This window comes from Daphnia carinata, chromosome 3 (genome assembly GCF_022539665.2).
Source record: "Daphnia carinata strain CSIRO-1 chromosome 3, CSIRO_AGI_Dcar_HiC_V3, whole genome shotgun sequence".
Lineage (NCBI taxonomy): Eukaryota > Metazoa > Arthropoda > Branchiopoda > Diplostraca > Daphniidae > Daphnia > Daphnia carinata.
Window position 1 is genome coordinate 7,319,113 of NC_081333.1, and position 16,396 is coordinate 7,335,508.

The following is a 16,396-nucleotide window of genomic DNA, read 5'->3' on the forward strand; positions in this document are numbered from 1 at the left end:
AGGGCCGTCACAGCTGGAATGCAGTCCCCTCCAGGGAGAAGAGTGAAACTGTGAAAGAGAGCGGTGGACCATGGTCAGATCGAATGTCCTGCCGCAGGTCCCTGGCTCCATACACTACAACGATTCTATACCTTTTTAAGTCCGTGCCCTTCTGTAATTTTGGCTTATAAATAATATTTTTGGGAGACCATCGAAGGAAATTCTAGTATTCCCACATAGAAAGCTGTATTCTGTTTTGTTCATAATAACTACAGAAAAACACCGATCCAGAAGCACAACGACTAGACGAGGTTTTTTGTTTTTCTTTTTGCTTGCTTACCTTCTATTGCACAAAAACTTAGTAATGAGGGGAAATTCTAAAGTGTTAAAATGCAATATACAATGGGTGAAGGGAAAAACAATCAGGAACACACCAAAGTGATAGGAGTGGAGAGCTTATGAGTCTCCTGAATTTATTTGGCTTTTCCTTGATTGGCAACGGCTTCCATTGCTTGACGAACGGTTTCTTCGTCGCCCAAAAACTGCATGGATTTGATGGGTTTCAGATCTTCGTCCAGCTCGTAAACAAACGGAATTCCGGTGGGTAAATTGAGACCCATGATAGCATCCTCGGACATGTCTATGGTAAACAGAGAAACAAAGTTGTATATTTTTATGATTGATAAGGCATTTAAAACTAGTCTTACTGTCCAAGTGCTTTACGATGCCCCTGAGCGAGTTTCCATGAGCAGCAATTAGAATTCGCTTGCCCTCTTTGATTTGAGGAACGATCACGTCGTTCCAGTAGGGCAAAGTTCGTTGAATGGTTAATTTTAAAGATTCGAACATTGGGAACTCGTCCTTGCTTGGCTCGTTTGCGTACCGAGGATCATCCATAATTATTTTGTAAAACTCGCTCGACTCTTCAAGAGGGGGAGGAGGAACATCGAAGCTTCGACGCCAAATTTGAACCTTAACATTTAGAATAATTTTTTGTTAATAATTCAGTTGGCTTTTTTCATGAATTGGAAGAAAAATAAGGTAAAGCTATAACTTTTTTTATTAATTTTAATGCCTAAGAAGTAGAGCAATTGGACAATATGTTACCTGAGCTTCACCATGCTTAGCAGCAGTCTCAGCTTTGTTTAGACCAGTGAGACCACCATAGTGACGTTCATTTAGCCTCCAAGTCTTAAAAACTGGGATGTCGGTTTGCCCAATTTCTCCCAAGACAGTTTGTAAAGTGATTTGAGCTCGTTTCAAGACAGAAGTGTGAGCAAGATCAAACTGGTAACCAGCATCTTTCAAAGCCTTTCCACCAGCATGAGCTTCTTGAACACCTACGAGAAAAGGTTTTATCACATTAACATTACTTTAAGTTTGTCATATCCATGTTAGAACAGATTTAAGTTATGAGAATAATCTAAGGTATTTTTCTTTCCTTTCAACAGTTAAATATTTTAATGTTCATAGAACCAATAATTTGTTTCCAGATTAAGTTAAAATAACCTTATCCTTAAACAACCTTCCTACATTAATTGCCTCTAACGTTAATGTTAGTTAGCGTGATCCCGTGATATTACCTTTCTCACTGAGATCAGCGTCAAACCAGCCGCAGAAACGATTCTCCTTGTTCCAAGCACTTTCTCCGTGACGGACCATTACGATCTTGAAGACCATTTTTTTGAGATTCAAGCAAACACAAGCTTTCAGTTTCAAAGTCACGGTAACAATGCCGGTATTGAGTCGACCGCTGCTGAACGAGGAAACGGACGTAAGCGAAGAACGAAGGACAGGGTCACCTTGAACAGAGAGAAGTAAATTTTGCGTTCTCCAGATGGTGTTGTGGTCGCCACAACAATTGATAATCGCGGGATCGCGCGCCCAAGTCTTTGGACGTCAAATTTTTTAGATTTTCTGCATCATCGTCCTTTCGAACCCTTCAACACAGTGAAACTAATGTCATATTTTGAAGTGCGGCCAGGAAATAACAGTTTCTCCTTCTTGCAAGTAAATCAAGATGAGTCCTGATGAAGTTACAGTGGAGTGCTCTTGGAAAATCGAAAACATCGACAAAGTCTGGGAAAAAATTTTATGGAAGGATAAGTTGCCTGAATTGGTTGAAGAAACAAACATTAGCAATTGTTTTAGTATGAGTCAAAGAACTACCGATCCTTGTCCGTGTTCGTTAAAAATTTGCCTTACAAAAAACAGAAAATTCATTGCCATCCAAATTCTTTCAGAGGTATTATTATTGTTAATTCCCATTACAATGAAACATTGTTTTTTAAAGGAAAATCATAAAATCTCTTTCTCTAAACACTTTAAGGTTCCTATGATAGAAGTTCATGGACAATATGAAGAGTACCTCATGACTGTTCGGGGTGAGCTGCTAGAAGAAGTAGATGGCTCTGCTTTGTATGAGTGCAGAATAGATCTGCCAAAGATGCAATCAGAAATACTTCTAAAGGTTGTCCATATTAGGTGTAATGTTTCTTCAGTTTTCTTTAAAAACTGGTCTATCTTGTATAGCTTTGTAAATTGAAGGAGGCTACCAGTGTGTGGATATATGGCATCTCTGCAGTAACAAAATCCCTTGAAACTAGTGCATCGGTGCCCTCGCTCTCTGGGAAAGCCGCTGGCGCTAATCAATTATTAGCCTCGCTAATGCATGGACTCAACCAAGGTAGCAAGAACATTGACGGTATCGAAACCATAGTGGACAAGAAGCTCAGAGAAATGGAACTTCGCATGATGAGCAGGATTGACGAACGACTTGACCGCATAGAAAAAAGAATGGAAGATGAAAATTCAAGAATTATCGCATTGCTGTCAGACCTAAAAAACAACTAATACAATAATCGATACAGCTTTGAACGTGTTTAATTAGTTACAAGTGACATATTTGGCCGTTACAAACAGTTAAGATCGTTCAGAGAAACTACGCGATAATTGAAGGCTCTGTTTAAGCTGCGGAACTGCTTTGAACTTGAAAGAAAATTTAGGATGAATTTAAATATAAAGACTTAATCATCACACAGAAAAATTTAATATGCTACGCGCATGTCTTCGTTTGGGTCTAAAATATTGTTTCACTTCTAGAAGTAAGAAGTGGTCTATAGATCGACATCAGAGTCGATTAAATCGAAAGGAAGGCAGTTCAGGTCACCTTCAATTTCCGCATCATCTACAGAACCAACAGTTGCACACTCCTTTTCCTTACTATCATCTGTATCAAAAACATGCAACTTTTGCCTCCACACTTTGATTGATCCATCCCAGCCTCTCCTACTATACTTTTTGTACTTGTTGGGAGTTTGGGGGTGTTCTTTGGTTCTCTGATTTCTACAAAATTGGATTCACATTAATTTTTTAAAAATCTTTCATTCAAGTTGAAAATACTGACTTAGGTATGGTTTTGATGTAGTTATCATAGGCAATGGTATTTTTCCCATAGTCAATTTGTTTCTGTCGTCGGGAAAGTACCAGAGGATCATCCTCAAAACCATTTGAAGTATTTGTGCTCTTGCCACTAGTGTCTCCTGTTTCAAGCTCTGGTTTCTCAGTTTTTACCTCAGTTTTTGACTCCCTCAACAGAGAAGATGAAAGTTTCTCTGTATTAGACAAATTCTTCTTTACTGTTTGAGAATAAGAAGTTGTCAGTGAACGCTTCAAATGCAAGTTATCCCTTCTGAGTTCTTTCCTTTGGGCTGGACCTCTTTCAGGACTTATAATGCTAAATAAACAAAATCAATTTCATATTTGTTCCATTCAGTTAAACATTTTCCTTTTCAAAAAGTGGTATTTACCTTGCAGAATCCCATTCGCGTTTCCGAAGTAAACGAGTGGAATGACTCTTATCAGGCAAACTTTCTTCTCCATCTGAACCTTTTTCTTTTTTAATTAATTTCCTTGGTGTCATCTTACACTACAATTGATTAAAGATGAACAAAAATTTTGTATAATTTTAAAAGTCTGTTTAGCCCACTATCTTTCCGAGCAGCAAACAGTGGAGGATTTCACAGACCTCCTTTTGTTGCCCAATCAAGCCAAAGCTACTCGAACAAAAACAGATGCGAAAGCGAAGAGAAACTCAGCCATATCTGTTTAAAGACTGCCATCTTACGACTACTTCTGGCAACAAGCAGCGACTCACGGCCAAGTCTAAGCGAAATGCGCTTTGGGCTAGTCCTAGTTCCCCTTCTCCCATTCGGACTTAGAAGTTATAGCTCTGTTGCGAGTCCCGACTTTTCGTTTGGCACGCATGCTATATAAGAACTGGTTGTTAGAGGGCAGCTCGAAAGCTGACAAGCTCAACCTTCGCCTGGGTGCCTGATCTCTTTTCTCTGATTTAACTCTGGAACTTTTTTCCCGCCAGTTATCCTTTTTTGCTATGAAGGAAGTAAGTTCTAGCCACGAATGTCATACAAGTAGTTGTTATTTTAAATTGTTATATCTTTAGGTGTTTTGTAAAAAATATTTTTATTTTTAAATTCTGAATTTTATTAAAATGATTTTATTCAGGCAAAATAATGTAGAATGTATTCGCTTACTAAAGGAAAACGAAGAAGTTGGGAAGCCAGGGAAGGCGCCACAAGCCCAAGACACAAAATAGATTCCTACCCAATTTAATACTTCCAACTCAATGTCATTGTTTAAAACAGGGTGTTCTATGCTTAACGACATATCAGAAAGGGCAGATTTCCTTTTCCCTTCTGTGAAATTTCAGAAGCGAAGTAAAAGATCATTGCACACTGCATTTTTGGCCGAATCAGTTCCAACCTCTGAAATGACGACGGGGATCTGTGAATGATGCCGATTTCGGTTGAATGTTTGAGATTAGTAATCAATTGTACGGTCATATTTAATATACGTACAAAACTACGTATACAACCTCAGCTGGGATGTCAGAACTCATTATCTCTTCGGAATTCCCGAGTCTTAAAACAATTTTTAAATGTTTGGTTGGGTTTTAATCCTGTAAAGGCAACCCTGCTTTCGGGTGATGTCTGTTTTGGCTGTCATTGCAAGTTTTAGTATCCACACACACTACCATGATATTTTTGTGTTTTTAAATTTGATGCGAGAAAGTTTTTACCTGGTCTAGGGAATTTTAGATAAAATGAAAGATTATTTTCTTACAAAGTGAAAAATTGTTTTCTGGCCCCAACTTATTTTTCTCCTTTGCTAAAGCTTGGGATACGCGTTTCGTTTTTAAGTTTTGGATGCTATTAGCAAAATTAAAACTGTCAATGAAAAATGACACAATTACAACAAGAAAAAGATACTGTTGATATCAACTTGACTCCACAAGAACTCCAGATTCTATCAGAACTTGATAGGTATATCAGTGATGTACAATAATTTGACGTTTTCTCACATGTTGCTACTTTTATTGCAGTCGTCAGTATGGGTTCTTGCAACTTAACAGCCCTGAACATGCTACAAAGAAAATGTTGGTTGTGAAGGTGTGTGTATATCAAATCAAAGTTCTCTGATCATAAATTTAACACTTGTTGTATCTAGGCAATACAATATTTAGAGCGAATGCTGAGTCAAGCTCACCAGCAGTTGAAAAATGAATCAGAGAATCCAGATAAGGGAATCAATATTGATCCCAAAACATATTGCAAACTGGGCCATTTTAACATTCTTATTGAAGATTATCCTAAAGGTTTATCATTAATTATATTAAACTGTTTAAGTATGTATATGTCTAAAGCAAGTTTTGTTATTCTAGCAATGTCTGCCTACCAGAAATTCCGTTCTCTGAGAACTGACCATTGGAGGGATACCAACTATCTCTATGGCCTTGGACTTGTTTACTTTCATTTTAACTCTTTTAATTGGTGAGTATCAAATTTTAATTAGTGGAGAAAGAAAAAGAATTATTGGAGTAGTTCTGCTACAAAGCGCCCGAAAATCGTATCATCCCTCCCGTCGTGAACCCTTTTAACGCGTCATTTTGGAATTACTTGTGATTCCTCCTCGTAGAAAGCGTGCGATAAACACAAGGAAAATCAGGTCACCATTCAGGATTAAGAAATTTATTGCAATATTATGCAGCTTTTGCTTCTCTGCTTTTGTTTTTCATTAGTCGCCTTTTCCTCCCCAAGGCAGACGTGAGTAAATGCCGTCCAGATACAGTGGGAGGGATCGACGTTTCACCTGCAGGTGTTAGTGGTGCGTTCAAGAATAGTTGTAATGGATCAAAAAGTCCCAAGGTTGCCTATCCACTTCCGGTCGTCGCTAGATGGTTCTGCGATCCGCTTTCTAGCCCGACTCGATATTATAGGGGTTGCTGTTACGCCCGAGGCTGCTTGGGAGTAAACCTCTTTGTCCTCGACCCTTCAGATAAAAAAAAAAAAAAAAAATAAAAGCATCGGCCGCGGCGTCCTTCCCTCCCCCACCACCCTATACCCTACTTTCTCACCCCTCCACCTCTTTGAATTGCTGGCGAAGAAGAGGGGAAGCGAAACAAAACTACAGGCGCCGTCGACGTCATTTAAAAGCGGCTGTTTACTTCGGCTATCGCTCCGCACAGCGGATGCATATCTGTGTACCTTCTTTCTAATCCATTCTATGGTGAAGGCCTCTTTTTTCTTTCCTCTCGTTTTGACCCACCTCATCTCCCTTCCCCTCACGCTCGCTGTATATGGAGGAGGGGGGGGGGGCGCCTGCCATGAGGCTACAAGATACCGTTGGCTTGGGCTTGAGTCGTGCTTGGTCTGAGCGAGGGATCGGAGCTGGAGAGCGGTTCTGTTGGTTTTGTGGGTGTGTGTGTGTGTGTGTGTGTGAGTGAGAGAGCGAACGAACTGGCCTTCCCCACGCTGGCAGTGTGACTGTGTTATTTACGCGAACGTGTTTTTACGCTGGGAGAAACGTGAGATTATTTGTTTGTTTAGTTATTTTTTGTTTTGCGGAATCGATACATCGAGAAATTTGGGGATCTATAAACATTGGAAAAGATAAGGTCAGTTGAGCCATTTCAACTAACCATCATTATTAGGATTTATAGTTTAGTGCTTCCCTTAGGGTCTAAGTGAAGGTTGTTTTCTCTATTCTAAATAGAAACCTTGCTTGTATGACCCGTGGAATATGATAAACGTAAGTTTTCCTCTTAAGCTAAGCAGGAAAAAAAAAATGAATCGATCCATTTGATTTTTCTTTCCCTTCTTTGGAGAAAAGAAACAAAAAATTGTAGCTTTTGTTCCACTTTGACTGTGGGCGTCTCCTCCCTATTTTCCGTGTGTGTGTGTGTGTGTGTGTGTGTGTAGAAGTGGGAGAGGAGCAAGACAGCCAGGACAACGAACCCAAACGGCCCCGTCTTAACACACTGGCACTCAGATATACAGACACACACACATACACACGAATAGGGAAAGAAATAAAGAGAGCCCATAGGCCCCATCTTTCCCAATTTTCAGGCCGAGCTGTAGGCATCCAACTCCCCTCTCTTTCCACTTGGTGCATTCAATGGCGGCCACATCTCTCTCTCCTACGCTCACGGTTCGCCTACGGCCTCATGCCTTTTACCCTACCCAATCTTGTATGCAAGCCTTCTCTTAAAAAAAAGTAATTTTAAAATTAAATAAAAACAACCACCGCAAACGGTTCAACCCTCCGCGCCATCGAAATATGCCTTTCCTCCGGAGATTTTTCTTTTGCTGCTTCTATCGTAACCGATCTGGAAAGGCCCACGGAGGGATGAACTTGTTAGGATTTCTGGCTATCGCTCACCTGCGTCGCGTTATTTCCAAGTATAATTAGTTGCTTAGAAGCAACAGTAAGAGTAAGACTAAATAAAGAAGGATGGCTATTTAAATCCCCCTCTCAGCTGAGCACCGTATCCAATCTTGGGTTATCGTTTCTTTGTACAATCCCTATCCGTTCGTGAAACATTCCGGTATCTCTATTTTTTTTCCCTGTTTTCGTGACGTCATTCAATCAACTTGACCGATACCTCGTGGTTGTGAGATGGTGGGACGGAGCTCACGGTCTGACAGACAGTTTGTGTGTACGTGTCTGTCCTTGTATCTCTTTTAACATTTCCCACCGAATTCATCCCGACCCTGGGGCGTCGTTTAAAAAGCTCTTTTTCGAAGAGAATTTTTTTCCCTTCAAAACGGAGCTACCAAAAAAAACCCAAAATAACAGAAAAGCCAGTGGCCTCTTTCTCCTTTTTCTTGCTCCTTCTTGTGGGCGCGTTTGCATGAGAGAACTGAAAATGATTCGGAGGATTCCGGTGTTACTCAAGAAGCCACTTGTATCATTTTACATGATTACTCTGAAATAATACAGACTAGCGTCTTCATTCTTCTCCCCCCATTCTCGGGAATGCCTGCGGTTTTTGGCGATGCGTTGTGCAACTTCCGATTGCGAGGCAACAAAATCTCGAAATTCAAACAGAAATTTTGTCGGACAAAGAAAATGGATTAGATTAGGGGGATGCAAATATGAGTGGAAACGTAGTCATCGTCGTCGTAGCGATTGCAATAGCGTTTTGTTCCGTGAACTGGGAGGGAAATTTTGACGTTGTGCCTGCGTGGGAAAACATTGGAAACGTTTCGAACAAAGTGTTGGAATTGACCAGTCGTACTGTCGTCAGCGTGCTGATTGCAAGTCTTTACTGGTTTTTTTCTTATTGCAGGAATATTTCTCCCCTTGTTGCCTTCTAGTGTTGGAGAGAGAAAAAGGTTATAGTCATAAAAGTAAAAGACGAAAAAACACGAATCTGCTACGGGAACCCTTTGACCATAAATGGGCTGACGTTCTTTGACCGGAACAAGTTTTATTACAACCCGTTCTATATCGAATTTTTTTTAAACGCTTGCCTTGTTTTGTTTCTCGAAGGTTTTTTCTTTTCTTCTTAAACAAAAAGCATTGGGATTGTAAAAAAAAAATTGTTTTCAACAATTGGGGCTCATGTTTGGGTTGAATCTGTCAACAGAAACTGCTGGTTAACTTCTCCTCTCGGTAGTGTTTAATGGCGTTACGGTCTACTCTATGGGAAAATGACAAGAGTATATATATAAATGTTTTTTATCCTGTAGCTCCATATGGGTGTAGGGGGGGGACAAGAAGCAAAACAAGAGAATGGGGTAGTGTCTATTCAACAACTGTCTCCCTATCGCCAACCGTATGCCACCGATTGACGGCCCCTTCGGCTTATACTCGTCTAGAATTTCAAATTTTTCTTTTCTCTTTTCTCTTTTCTCCTTTTCATCAACGTGTGTTTGTTTGAAGGTTCGAGTGTGTTGGCAGGTATGCCGCTCTAGATTTTTCCTTCCACCTTTTTTTTTCTTCATCGACCCGGCTCTATGTTAGAGGAAACACATACTTGAACCTATGGCTGCTTCGATCAATACCGAGCCAGAACGGAACGCACCCCCTCTATGTTGTTCTCTGTGAAGGGTGACCCTCTTTACCATCGGTTTTCGATTGGGGGAGCATTTCTATTGAATTTTCAGTTCTCTCTTTTTTTTCCTGTTTTTTTAAGTAGTTATTTCCATACTTATTCCTCCCCTTCTGGCCCTCTTCTTCCACCCCAATGTTCCTTTTGCCAATAGATCACCCGAGTGTGGCGTTCGTTCATGATGGCCTCGGACGATCCCACGCTTTTGGCCCCCCCCGACAACACTACATGACGGCCTGGATGTCTGGCACGATGGGTTTCCAACCCGTCGTGATAGAGGGGAGAAAAAAAATGAAAGGGATTTTCAGGGGAAAATCGATAATACGTCCCAGTCCCGGCGATTCGTTCTTGACAACAACACAGTACGACAGGGAAATGCGCACACCAACACCATCTAGAGTCCCGATCTAAAAATATCCCCCCTCGAAAAGAAAAACAAGGAAATCCCTACAATCCTCTGCAACATTACTTTTCTTTATGCATTACCTCCGTTTCGATGATTTTCACGAAGTGACTCGTTTTCTCTACAACATGAGGGAAGCAAAAGAAAGTTTTTTTTTTTCAGTGAATGCGTTTGTTTCGAGCCGCGTATGGAGCGTCGACAGACAGAATTCGAGAACATCCGGCCATGCTAGCCCCCCTTCCGTTCGTTTCCTGTCGGCGCCCGTTCCAGTTCGTTCCTTTTAACGGGCGCCGTCGTCTTCTTCCGCCACGATGAGACTCACATGGCCGGGAGATGGAATAGATCTACCCACCACCTCCAAAATTCCTATCTGCCTGTTGTTATTTCCCTTTGGAGTTGTCGTTGTCTTCACAAGAAAAACCGACTCGAATTTCACGCCCGCCTCTCTTCTTCTTTCTACGATGCGGGACAGAAGCGGAAAAAAGTGAACAATCTTGATTGCATTGTCCTTTTTATTTTTCCTCCTTTTTTTTTTTGCTACCGGTTTGTGGTAACCCGACCTCGGAACAGAATGCGCGCTATTATTTTCAAGATTCCGTGTTCCGCACCACCAAGGCGAGATCTTTAATGCCATTGCTAATGCTTCGTTTTCTTTCTTGTCTGTTGTGTCATTTCAACAGGGCGATCAAAGCGTTTCAGCAACTGCTGTACATTGACCCGGTCTATTGCCGGGCTAATGAAGTACACTTGCGGCTCGGCTTGATTTTCAAGGTTACCGGCGAGTTGGAATCGTCGCTGAAGCATTTCCAGCTTACCTTGATCGATTCGGCCCCGTGTTCTCTCAGCCAGCACGAAAGTAAGAAAAAAAAAAAAGAGGGAAAAAAAAGCCTCCATTATATTACCAATGTTCTAAATATTCTTGGAAGTTTCATCAGTACTAAGAAGAAACTTGCTAAACAAATATTCTTTCCAATTTTTTTTTTGGGTTTCCCCTTATGTCGGCCAGTCCGATTTCACATTGCGCACCTGTACGAGGTCTCCAACCGGATCAAAACTGCAAAAGAACAATACGAACAGCTGCTGCTGGAAAAACAACTGCCTCCACTTCTCAGAGCTGACATCTACCGGCAATTAGGTAATAACATTTCAAGACGCATTTTTTCATTTCCTTTCTTCTTTCTCTTTGACGAGAAGTTGACAAAGGGAATTTCTTTGCTATCTCCGAATCATCGCTGCGAACCACTCATGAACGATGCTAATGAACTCCTTTGTCTGTTGGGACAGGCTGGATGCACCACTGTGTTGAATCGCTTGGTGAACGAAATCAACGCGAATTACAGGCTATCCAGTACTTGCAACAGGCAATCGAAGCGGATCTCAAATCCGGACAGAGTCTCTATTTGCTCGGACGTTGCTACGCCTCCATCGGCAAGGTCCACGAGGCCTTTTTAGCTTACCGCAACTCGGTAGACAAAACCGAGGGCAATGCGGATACCTGGTGCTCCATCGGGTAAGAATCTTTTTCATTTTTCTCTTATTTTTCATTGGCTACTCACGTCTCCCCGTTTTTCACTATGTAAAATAAAAAACGGTGTAAAAATCATTTCAAATGGGACGTTTACTGGATCCCTTAAAAGACACTTTTTTTAAAGGCAATGCACCAGCTATAGTATGCCATAAAAACTAATTTTAGAGAGGACAAGCTCCCCTCTTTTATTTTTTCAAAGAAAATGCTCTCAAAGATGCATATCTTGTAGCCTTGATTTACAATGTCCCACTTGAACCTAGTAAAATTGTTTTCATTTTTCAATTTCTCCCATTTCAGAGTCCTTTATCAGCAGCAGAACCAGCCTATGGACGCATTGCAAGCCTATATATGCGCTGTACAACTAGATAAAAATCACTCCGCCGCCTGGACTAACTTAGGTGAGTACATCCGTTTAACTGTAGCAATAGATAAGATCTACACATTTCCCCCCCGTCTTTCCGTACCAGGTATTTTATACGAGACAAGTAATCAACCGCGAGACGGTCTAGCGTGTTACGTTAACGCTGCTCGAGGGAGTGCGAGTAAGAATCACGGCAAACCCGTACACCCCAATTTACTCCAGAGGACAAAGTTTCTTCAACAACAGCTGGAGGGCGCTCCAACCCCTACATCGTTCAACAAGTCAGTCCGTAGTTTTCAGACAAACATAAAAATAGGTCTTGCTTTCCCTGGGAACGCCCCCCCTAACTAACCATTTTTTTATGCGCTTTTCGTGTCTACAGGCCTAGGTTGCTGCCTTCTATTGAAGACGCTTGGAACTTGCCCATCACCGCCGAGATGAATTCCAGACAGCAGCAATTGCAACAGAGAGGAGCGGCTGGCCAGGGTGTCTTTCCTCGAGGTCCAGGATTTGTTGAAGGTCCGTCACAGACCAAACGTTTTAAAGTGGAAGGATCAGTAGAAGGTCCTGTGCCTCGACCTCCGTTGCCTCCGTTCTACCTGACGTCGCAGCAACTCCAGATGCTACAATATCTACAGCAGAACCAGAACAGCCTCACGCCACAACAGCAACAGCTACTTTTGCAGCTTCAAAACCATTATAGAATGATGCAGCAGCATCAGCAACAGTTGCGACTTCAGCAACAACAACAACAACAGCAAATGATACGAACTGGGCAGCCATTTTCTCCTAGGCCTCAAGGGCCTTTTCCTATTGGTACCCTACCCCAGCAGCAGCAACAGAATTTTGCGAGAGCAGCCGTTCCTCAAACGTCTTCAGCCCAACTTCCTCAACAACAACAACAGCAGCCTTACATGTCGTGCCCCCCCGCTCTCTCATCTCCATCGGGAGTGAGCGATCAAGAGTTGCAGGTATATATCGTGGCGAACCACACGTCTGCAATTAAAATATCATCACCTTTTCTATTTTTTTTAAGGCTTTATTATCGCAAAAGGACATTGCTGCCACTTTGGCTGAAGATCTATTAAAGCAGTTTGCTCAAGAAGGTGAATTAGATTTAGAGCAGCCACAACCCGTTGTGGCACCAACCACATCTTTACCAACAGCCCAACCAACCACCAACATCGTTCACAACCCACCATCCAATATTCGCATTGCCCTAGAACCAACGCCCGTCTTGGCCATTGGTGGCCCTATGGGCCGTTCTTCCACTCCCCGCAACCGTGTTGCTCTTAAAGGTACATCTCGGCTGGCGAATGTGTTGATATAGTAGAATGGAATTTAATCAAAAATTTGGTTATTAGGCCGTGGCTATTCGAAAATCATGGAAGATGCATCAGATACAGAAGAAGAAAAATGCCAATTGAGCAGCAGTGATTCGAGTACCAGCCAACTCAAAGAAGCTAACATTAAAATGTCAGCTCGTGAAGTTTTAGATTCATGTCGCGGTAATGAAAGGCAGCGTCTTAATCACGTTTTCATTTTTTTTACTAACGGTTCGTCGACTTGTAGGTGCCGTTGGTTTCCAGGGATTGCGCCGTTTCCACATCTTATCAGTCAACTTACCTCCCCCTCAGCCACCCGAGCCACCTGCAATCAAGTTGACTCGTGAGCAACTCTTGCCTCCTACGCCGAGCGTTTACTTGGAGAGTAAGAAAGATGCGTTTAGCATCCAGCTGCAGGAGTTTTGCCTGACACATCCTATTGCCGTCGTGCGCGGCATGGCCTCTGCCCTCAAAATGGGTTAGTCTAGACATCACAGCCTTACACCATCAGATCGATTCTAAGCCTCAATTTCATTTTGATTGATAGATTTGGGATTATTTTCGACGAAAACGTTAGTGGAAGCTAATGCCGATCATCCAGTGGAGGTGAGGACGCAACTGCAACAACCGCCCGATGAAAATTGGGATCCGACATTGAGTCGCCGAGGATGGGCGTGTATTTCTCATCGATCCATCACTACGATTGCCAAGTATGCTCAATACCAAGCCTCGAGTTTCCAGGAGAGCCTCAAGGTAATACTCGCATGCCGAAAGTTTTTGGTTCTCGCGGTAGAATTAAAAGTTCTTCTCTCATGTAGGAGGAACACGAAAAGATGAGCAGCGGAGGACATCCTGTTGGAGGTCATCGCCTGGATTCCGACTCTGATTCAAAAGACTCTGTCGGAACTTCGGCTCGTGGAATGGGTCTTAAGAAAGGCCGTGGCAAGCACGGCTACAAGACTATCAAGTTTGGGACCAATGTCGATTTGTCGGACGAAAGAAAATGGCGCCCACAGCTCCAGGAGCTAATGAAATTGCCAGCTTTCGCTCGTGTTGTATCGGCCAGCAACATGCTCACGCATGTCGGTCACGTTATCTTGGGCATGAATACTGTCCAGCTTTACATGAAGGTGCCGGGTAGTCGAACGCCTGGCCATCAGGAGAACAACAACTTCTGCTCCATCAACATCAACATCGGGCCCGGCGATTGCGAGTGGTTTGGCGTGCCCGAATCTTATTGGGGGGCCATTCACAACCTATGCGAGAAGTAAGTTGCACCTTCAACTCACGTTGAGTACCATATAAGGAGATTCCAATTATTTTTGGTATTTTTAGGAACAACATAAACTTTCTTCATGGATCGTGGTGGCCAATGATGGAAGATTTACTAGAAGCAAATATTCCTGTTTATAAATTTTTGCAACGGCCTGGCGATGTAGTGTGGGTGAATTCCGGTAAGATAAAGTTATCTGGTGTGGACGTTGGGAAAGTAAATTAGATCTTTTTTTTTTTTTTTTTTTTTTTTCCCTTTATAGGCTGCATCCATTGGGTACAAGCAATCGGTTGGTGCAATAACATTGCGTGGAACGTCGGTCCACTAACCGCCAGGACGTACCAACTGGCCATTGATCGCTACGAATGGAACAAGGTGCAAAGCTTCAAGAGCATCGTACCTATGATTCACCTATCATGGAACTTGGCGAGAAACATCAAGGTTTCAGATCCGAAACTATTCGAACATCTTCGGTAATTTGTATTCAAATTTTTTGTTTATTTTTTGCTATGTGCTAACCATAAGATCTTCTTTCCAACTTCAGAAACACTCTAATGAAGACCCTACGCCACACCCAGTTAATAACACAATTTGTGCGCTCGAAAGGAGTGCAAGTTCGTTTTCATGGACGAGGCAAGAACGAAGCTTCACATTATTGCGGTCAATGCGAAGAGGAAGTGTTCAACATGCTCTTCATTAAAGAGCAAGAAAAGAAGCATGTGGTTCATTGTTTACACTGCTCTCGCAGGCATAGTCCTAACTTGGAAGGCTTTGTCTGTTTGGAAGAGTATCATCTGGAGGACTTGATCGAGACCTATGATGCTTTCGTCTTACACCCGGTATACAATTTTCTCTTATTTTGCATTCGTCTTCTTTTTTGTTCTTAAACGTTCATTGAATTTCAAATTCGCAGCTCAATGCACAAATACAGCAACCGCCGACACCAGTGCCCGCAACATCTGGAACTTCGTTGTTATCGTGCTGAAGAAAACGAAACTTTAGTGTTACAGACTTTCATAAAGTTGTAATTGTAACATGATTGATTGTAAGGTTCAAACATGTTTCGTTGGGAAGGCGTTGAAACTACTGCCACTCGACAGCAGGGACCCTTTAATTTTCTCACGTCGGATATGAATTTGTAGCATGTCCTTTCTTGGCTCTGCCTCAATCCTGAAGAATGATTTGACCCTCCTTTTATTTTTGTGATAGTTTTCACCTTTTATCCTGTTCTGACCGGATTTCGTGCTTATGAATTTTTACGAGGCCTAATTGAAAAATTGTAAAAAAACAAACAAACAAACAAAATAAGCATAAATGACTGCCCTTCTGTTTGTCCCAGGAATTCCGTGTACGTCGGAATTCAGTAATGTTTGATTTTGGAAAAGTTCTTTTTGTGGACGCTTCCATGTCACACTTCTTTTTAAAATTTACTTTGTCTCTCTAGGAGTGAAAAGATCGTAATGGAATAGCTACCATTCAGTGTAGTTGAATCTATATTTCAATCCCTTGTAAGGACTACTACTACGAATTGAATAAAGATCTCCCAGATAACTCCACCTCCCTCCCTTTTTCCCCTCCGATATATCGTGTCTTGTACCTCTTTAAGGAGAAGACCATGCATGTGTTCAGATGGCACTGCCAGCTATAATGAAATTCTGTGTAATTTTGCTCTGATCCTTTTGTGTAAATGTACCCGTTAGCCAAATGATGTTGTGCAGCAACTTCAGATACCAGGAATTATCTTCATTTACAGCTCGTGGTGGTGTTTTCCTCATCCACAAATGGGCCCAGTCTGTTCATATTTTTCTGTCTATGCAAAGTTGCTCTGCACGCGCATTCAATGGACACGATGCACAAGCACTTTCTCGTTACTATGTTATTATTCCCCTGTTGCAGTGGATCCGTTTAGTTGCTCAACCATACAGCCCAAAAACATGAGGAATTCTAATTACCCAGTCTTTAATCTAAATTTAGATTAATTCGACACATTCCTCGTTGCTGTCTGCACTTGGACAATACACTGCGCGTTCGATTGAAAACGATCAATCCGTTTGTTTTTATTCCCTCTTGAACACATTCCATTTTAGCAGGAAATAACGTAGTGATGTTGAC

The 16,396-nt window shown here is 41.9% G+C and overlaps 4 protein-coding genes across 7 annotated transcripts; 2 read left to right on the plus strand and 2 right to left on the minus strand.

Annotated features, from left to right (window-relative positions):
* Positions 1–208: 208 nt before the first annotated feature.
* LOC130704466 (phosphoglycerate mutase 1-like) lies at positions 209–1,755 on the minus strand. Its single transcript, XM_057525888.2, has 4 exons — positions 1,563–1,755; positions 1,087–1,319; positions 687–951; positions 209–619 (listed from the first exon to the last, which is right to left on the minus strand). Exons 1-4 carry the CDS (start codon positions 1,657–1,659, stop codon positions 453–455), a joined length of 762 nt encoding a protein of 253 aa, XP_057381871.1. The 5' UTR covers positions 1,660–1,755; the 3' UTR covers positions 209–452.
* A 105-nt stretch (positions 1,756–1,860) lies between these two features.
* Positions 1,861–2,856, plus strand: LOC130704467 (uncharacterized). Its single transcript, XM_057525889.2, has 3 exons — positions 1,861–2,224; positions 2,309–2,449; positions 2,512–2,856. The coding sequence occupies exons 1-3, from the start codon at positions 2,000–2,002 to the stop codon at positions 2,830–2,832; spliced, it is 687 nt and encodes a 228-aa protein (XP_057381872.1). The 5' UTR covers positions 1,861–1,999; the 3' UTR covers positions 2,833–2,856.
* On the minus strand, positions 2,784–4,064 carry LOC130704469 (histone RNA hairpin-binding protein-like). Of its 3 annotated transcripts, none has more exons than XR_009420597.1 (4): positions 3,789–4,064; positions 3,386–3,715; positions 2,881–3,324; positions 2,784–2,817 (listed from the first exon to the last, which is right to left on the minus strand). XR_009420597.1 is itself a non-coding variant. In XM_059494299.1 (3 exons), the coding sequence occupies exons 1-3, from the start codon at positions 3,899–3,901 to the stop codon at positions 3,096–3,098; spliced, it is 672 nt and encodes a 223-aa protein (XP_059350282.1). In that variant the 5' UTR covers positions 3,902–4,064; the 3' UTR covers positions 2,845–3,095. The 3 variants fall into 3 exon arrangements, 1 of the variants encoding a protein (XP_059350282.1); XR_009420596.1 differs by having other exon boundaries at positions 2,874–3,324; XM_059494299.1 differs by lacking the exon at positions 2,784–2,817 and having other exon boundaries at positions 2,845–3,324.
* An 896-nt stretch (positions 4,065–4,960) lies between these two features.
* LOC130704457 (lysine-specific demethylase 6A-like) lies at positions 4,961–16,330 on the plus strand. Of its 2 annotated transcripts, XM_057525873.2 has the most exons (20): positions 4,961–5,015; positions 5,087–5,321; positions 5,381–5,447; positions 5,506–5,653; positions 5,720–5,828; positions 10,478–10,653; positions 10,804–10,932; positions 11,082–11,307; positions 11,623–11,723; positions 11,793–11,967; positions 12,069–12,657; positions 12,723–12,984; positions 13,051–13,194; positions 13,259–13,489; positions 13,559–13,764; positions 13,830–14,278; positions 14,347–14,465; positions 14,547–14,757; positions 14,829–15,123; positions 15,198–16,330. In XM_057525873.2, exons 2-20 carry the CDS (start codon positions 5,239–5,241, stop codon positions 15,267–15,269), a joined length of 3,792 nt encoding a protein of 1,263 aa, XP_057381856.1. In that variant the 5' UTR covers positions 4,961–5,015; positions 5,087–5,238; the 3' UTR covers positions 15,270–16,330. The 2 variants fall into 2 exon arrangements, with proteins under 2 accessions (XP_057381856.1, XP_057381855.1); XM_057525872.2 differs by having other exon boundaries at positions 4,993–5,321.
* The last annotated feature ends 66 nt before the right edge of the window (positions 16,331–16,396 follow it).

What these genes read in the sequence shown, in the direction of transcription:
- LOC130704466 (XM_057525888.2), bottom strand. Translation starts at nt 1,659, where the DNA reads ATGGTCTTCAAGATCGTAATGGTCCGTCACGGAGAAAGTGCTTGGAAC. An exon ending in CGCTGATCTCAGTGAGAAAG is followed by an intron (nt 1,320 to 1,562) that starts GTAATATCACGG and finishes CTTTTCTCGTAG; the next exon opens with GTGTTCAAGAAGCTCATGCT. An exon ending in CATCGTAAAGCACTTGGACA is followed by an intron (nt 620 to 686) that starts GTAAGACTAGTT and finishes TGTTTACCATAG; the next exon opens with ACATGTCCGAGGATGCTATC.
- LOC130704457 (XM_057525873.2), top strand. Translation starts at nt 5,239, where the DNA reads ATGACACAATTACAACAAGAAAAAGATACTGTTGATATCAACTTGACT. An exon ending in TTCTCTCAGCCAGCACGAAA is followed by an intron (nt 10,654 to 10,803) that starts GTAAGAAAAAAA and finishes TATGTCGGCCAG; the next exon opens with TCCGATTTCACATTGCGCAC. An exon ending in GTTTCCAGGAGAGCCTCAAG is followed by an intron (nt 13,765 to 13,829) that starts GTAATACTCGCA and finishes TCTCTCATGTAG; the next exon opens with GAGGAACACGAAAAGATGAG.
- LOC130704467 (XM_057525889.2), top strand. Translation starts at nt 2,000, where the DNA reads ATGAGTCCTGATGAAGTTACAGTGGAGTGCTCTTGGAAAATCGAAAAC. An exon ending in CCATCCAAATTCTTTCAGAG is followed by an intron (nt 2,225 to 2,308) that starts GTATTATTATTG and finishes AAACACTTTAAG; the next exon opens with GTTCCTATGATAGAAGTTCA. An exon ending in AATCAGAAATACTTCTAAAG is followed by an intron (nt 2,450 to 2,511) that starts GTTGTCCATATT and finishes TATCTTGTATAG; the next exon opens with CTTTGTAAATTGAAGGAGGC.
- LOC130704469 (XM_059494299.1), bottom strand. Translation starts at nt 3,901, where the DNA reads ATGACACCAAGGAAATTAATTAAAAAAGAAAAAGGTTCAGATGGAGAA. An exon ending in CGCGAATGGGATTCTGCAAG is followed by an intron (nt 3,716 to 3,788) that starts GTAAATACCACT and finishes TTGTTTATTTAG; the next exon opens with CATTATAAGTCCTGAAAGAG. An exon ending in TACATCAAAACCATACCTAA is followed by an intron (nt 3,325 to 3,385) that starts GTCAGTATTTTC and finishes CCAATTTTGTAG; the next exon opens with AAATCAGAGAACCAAAGAAC.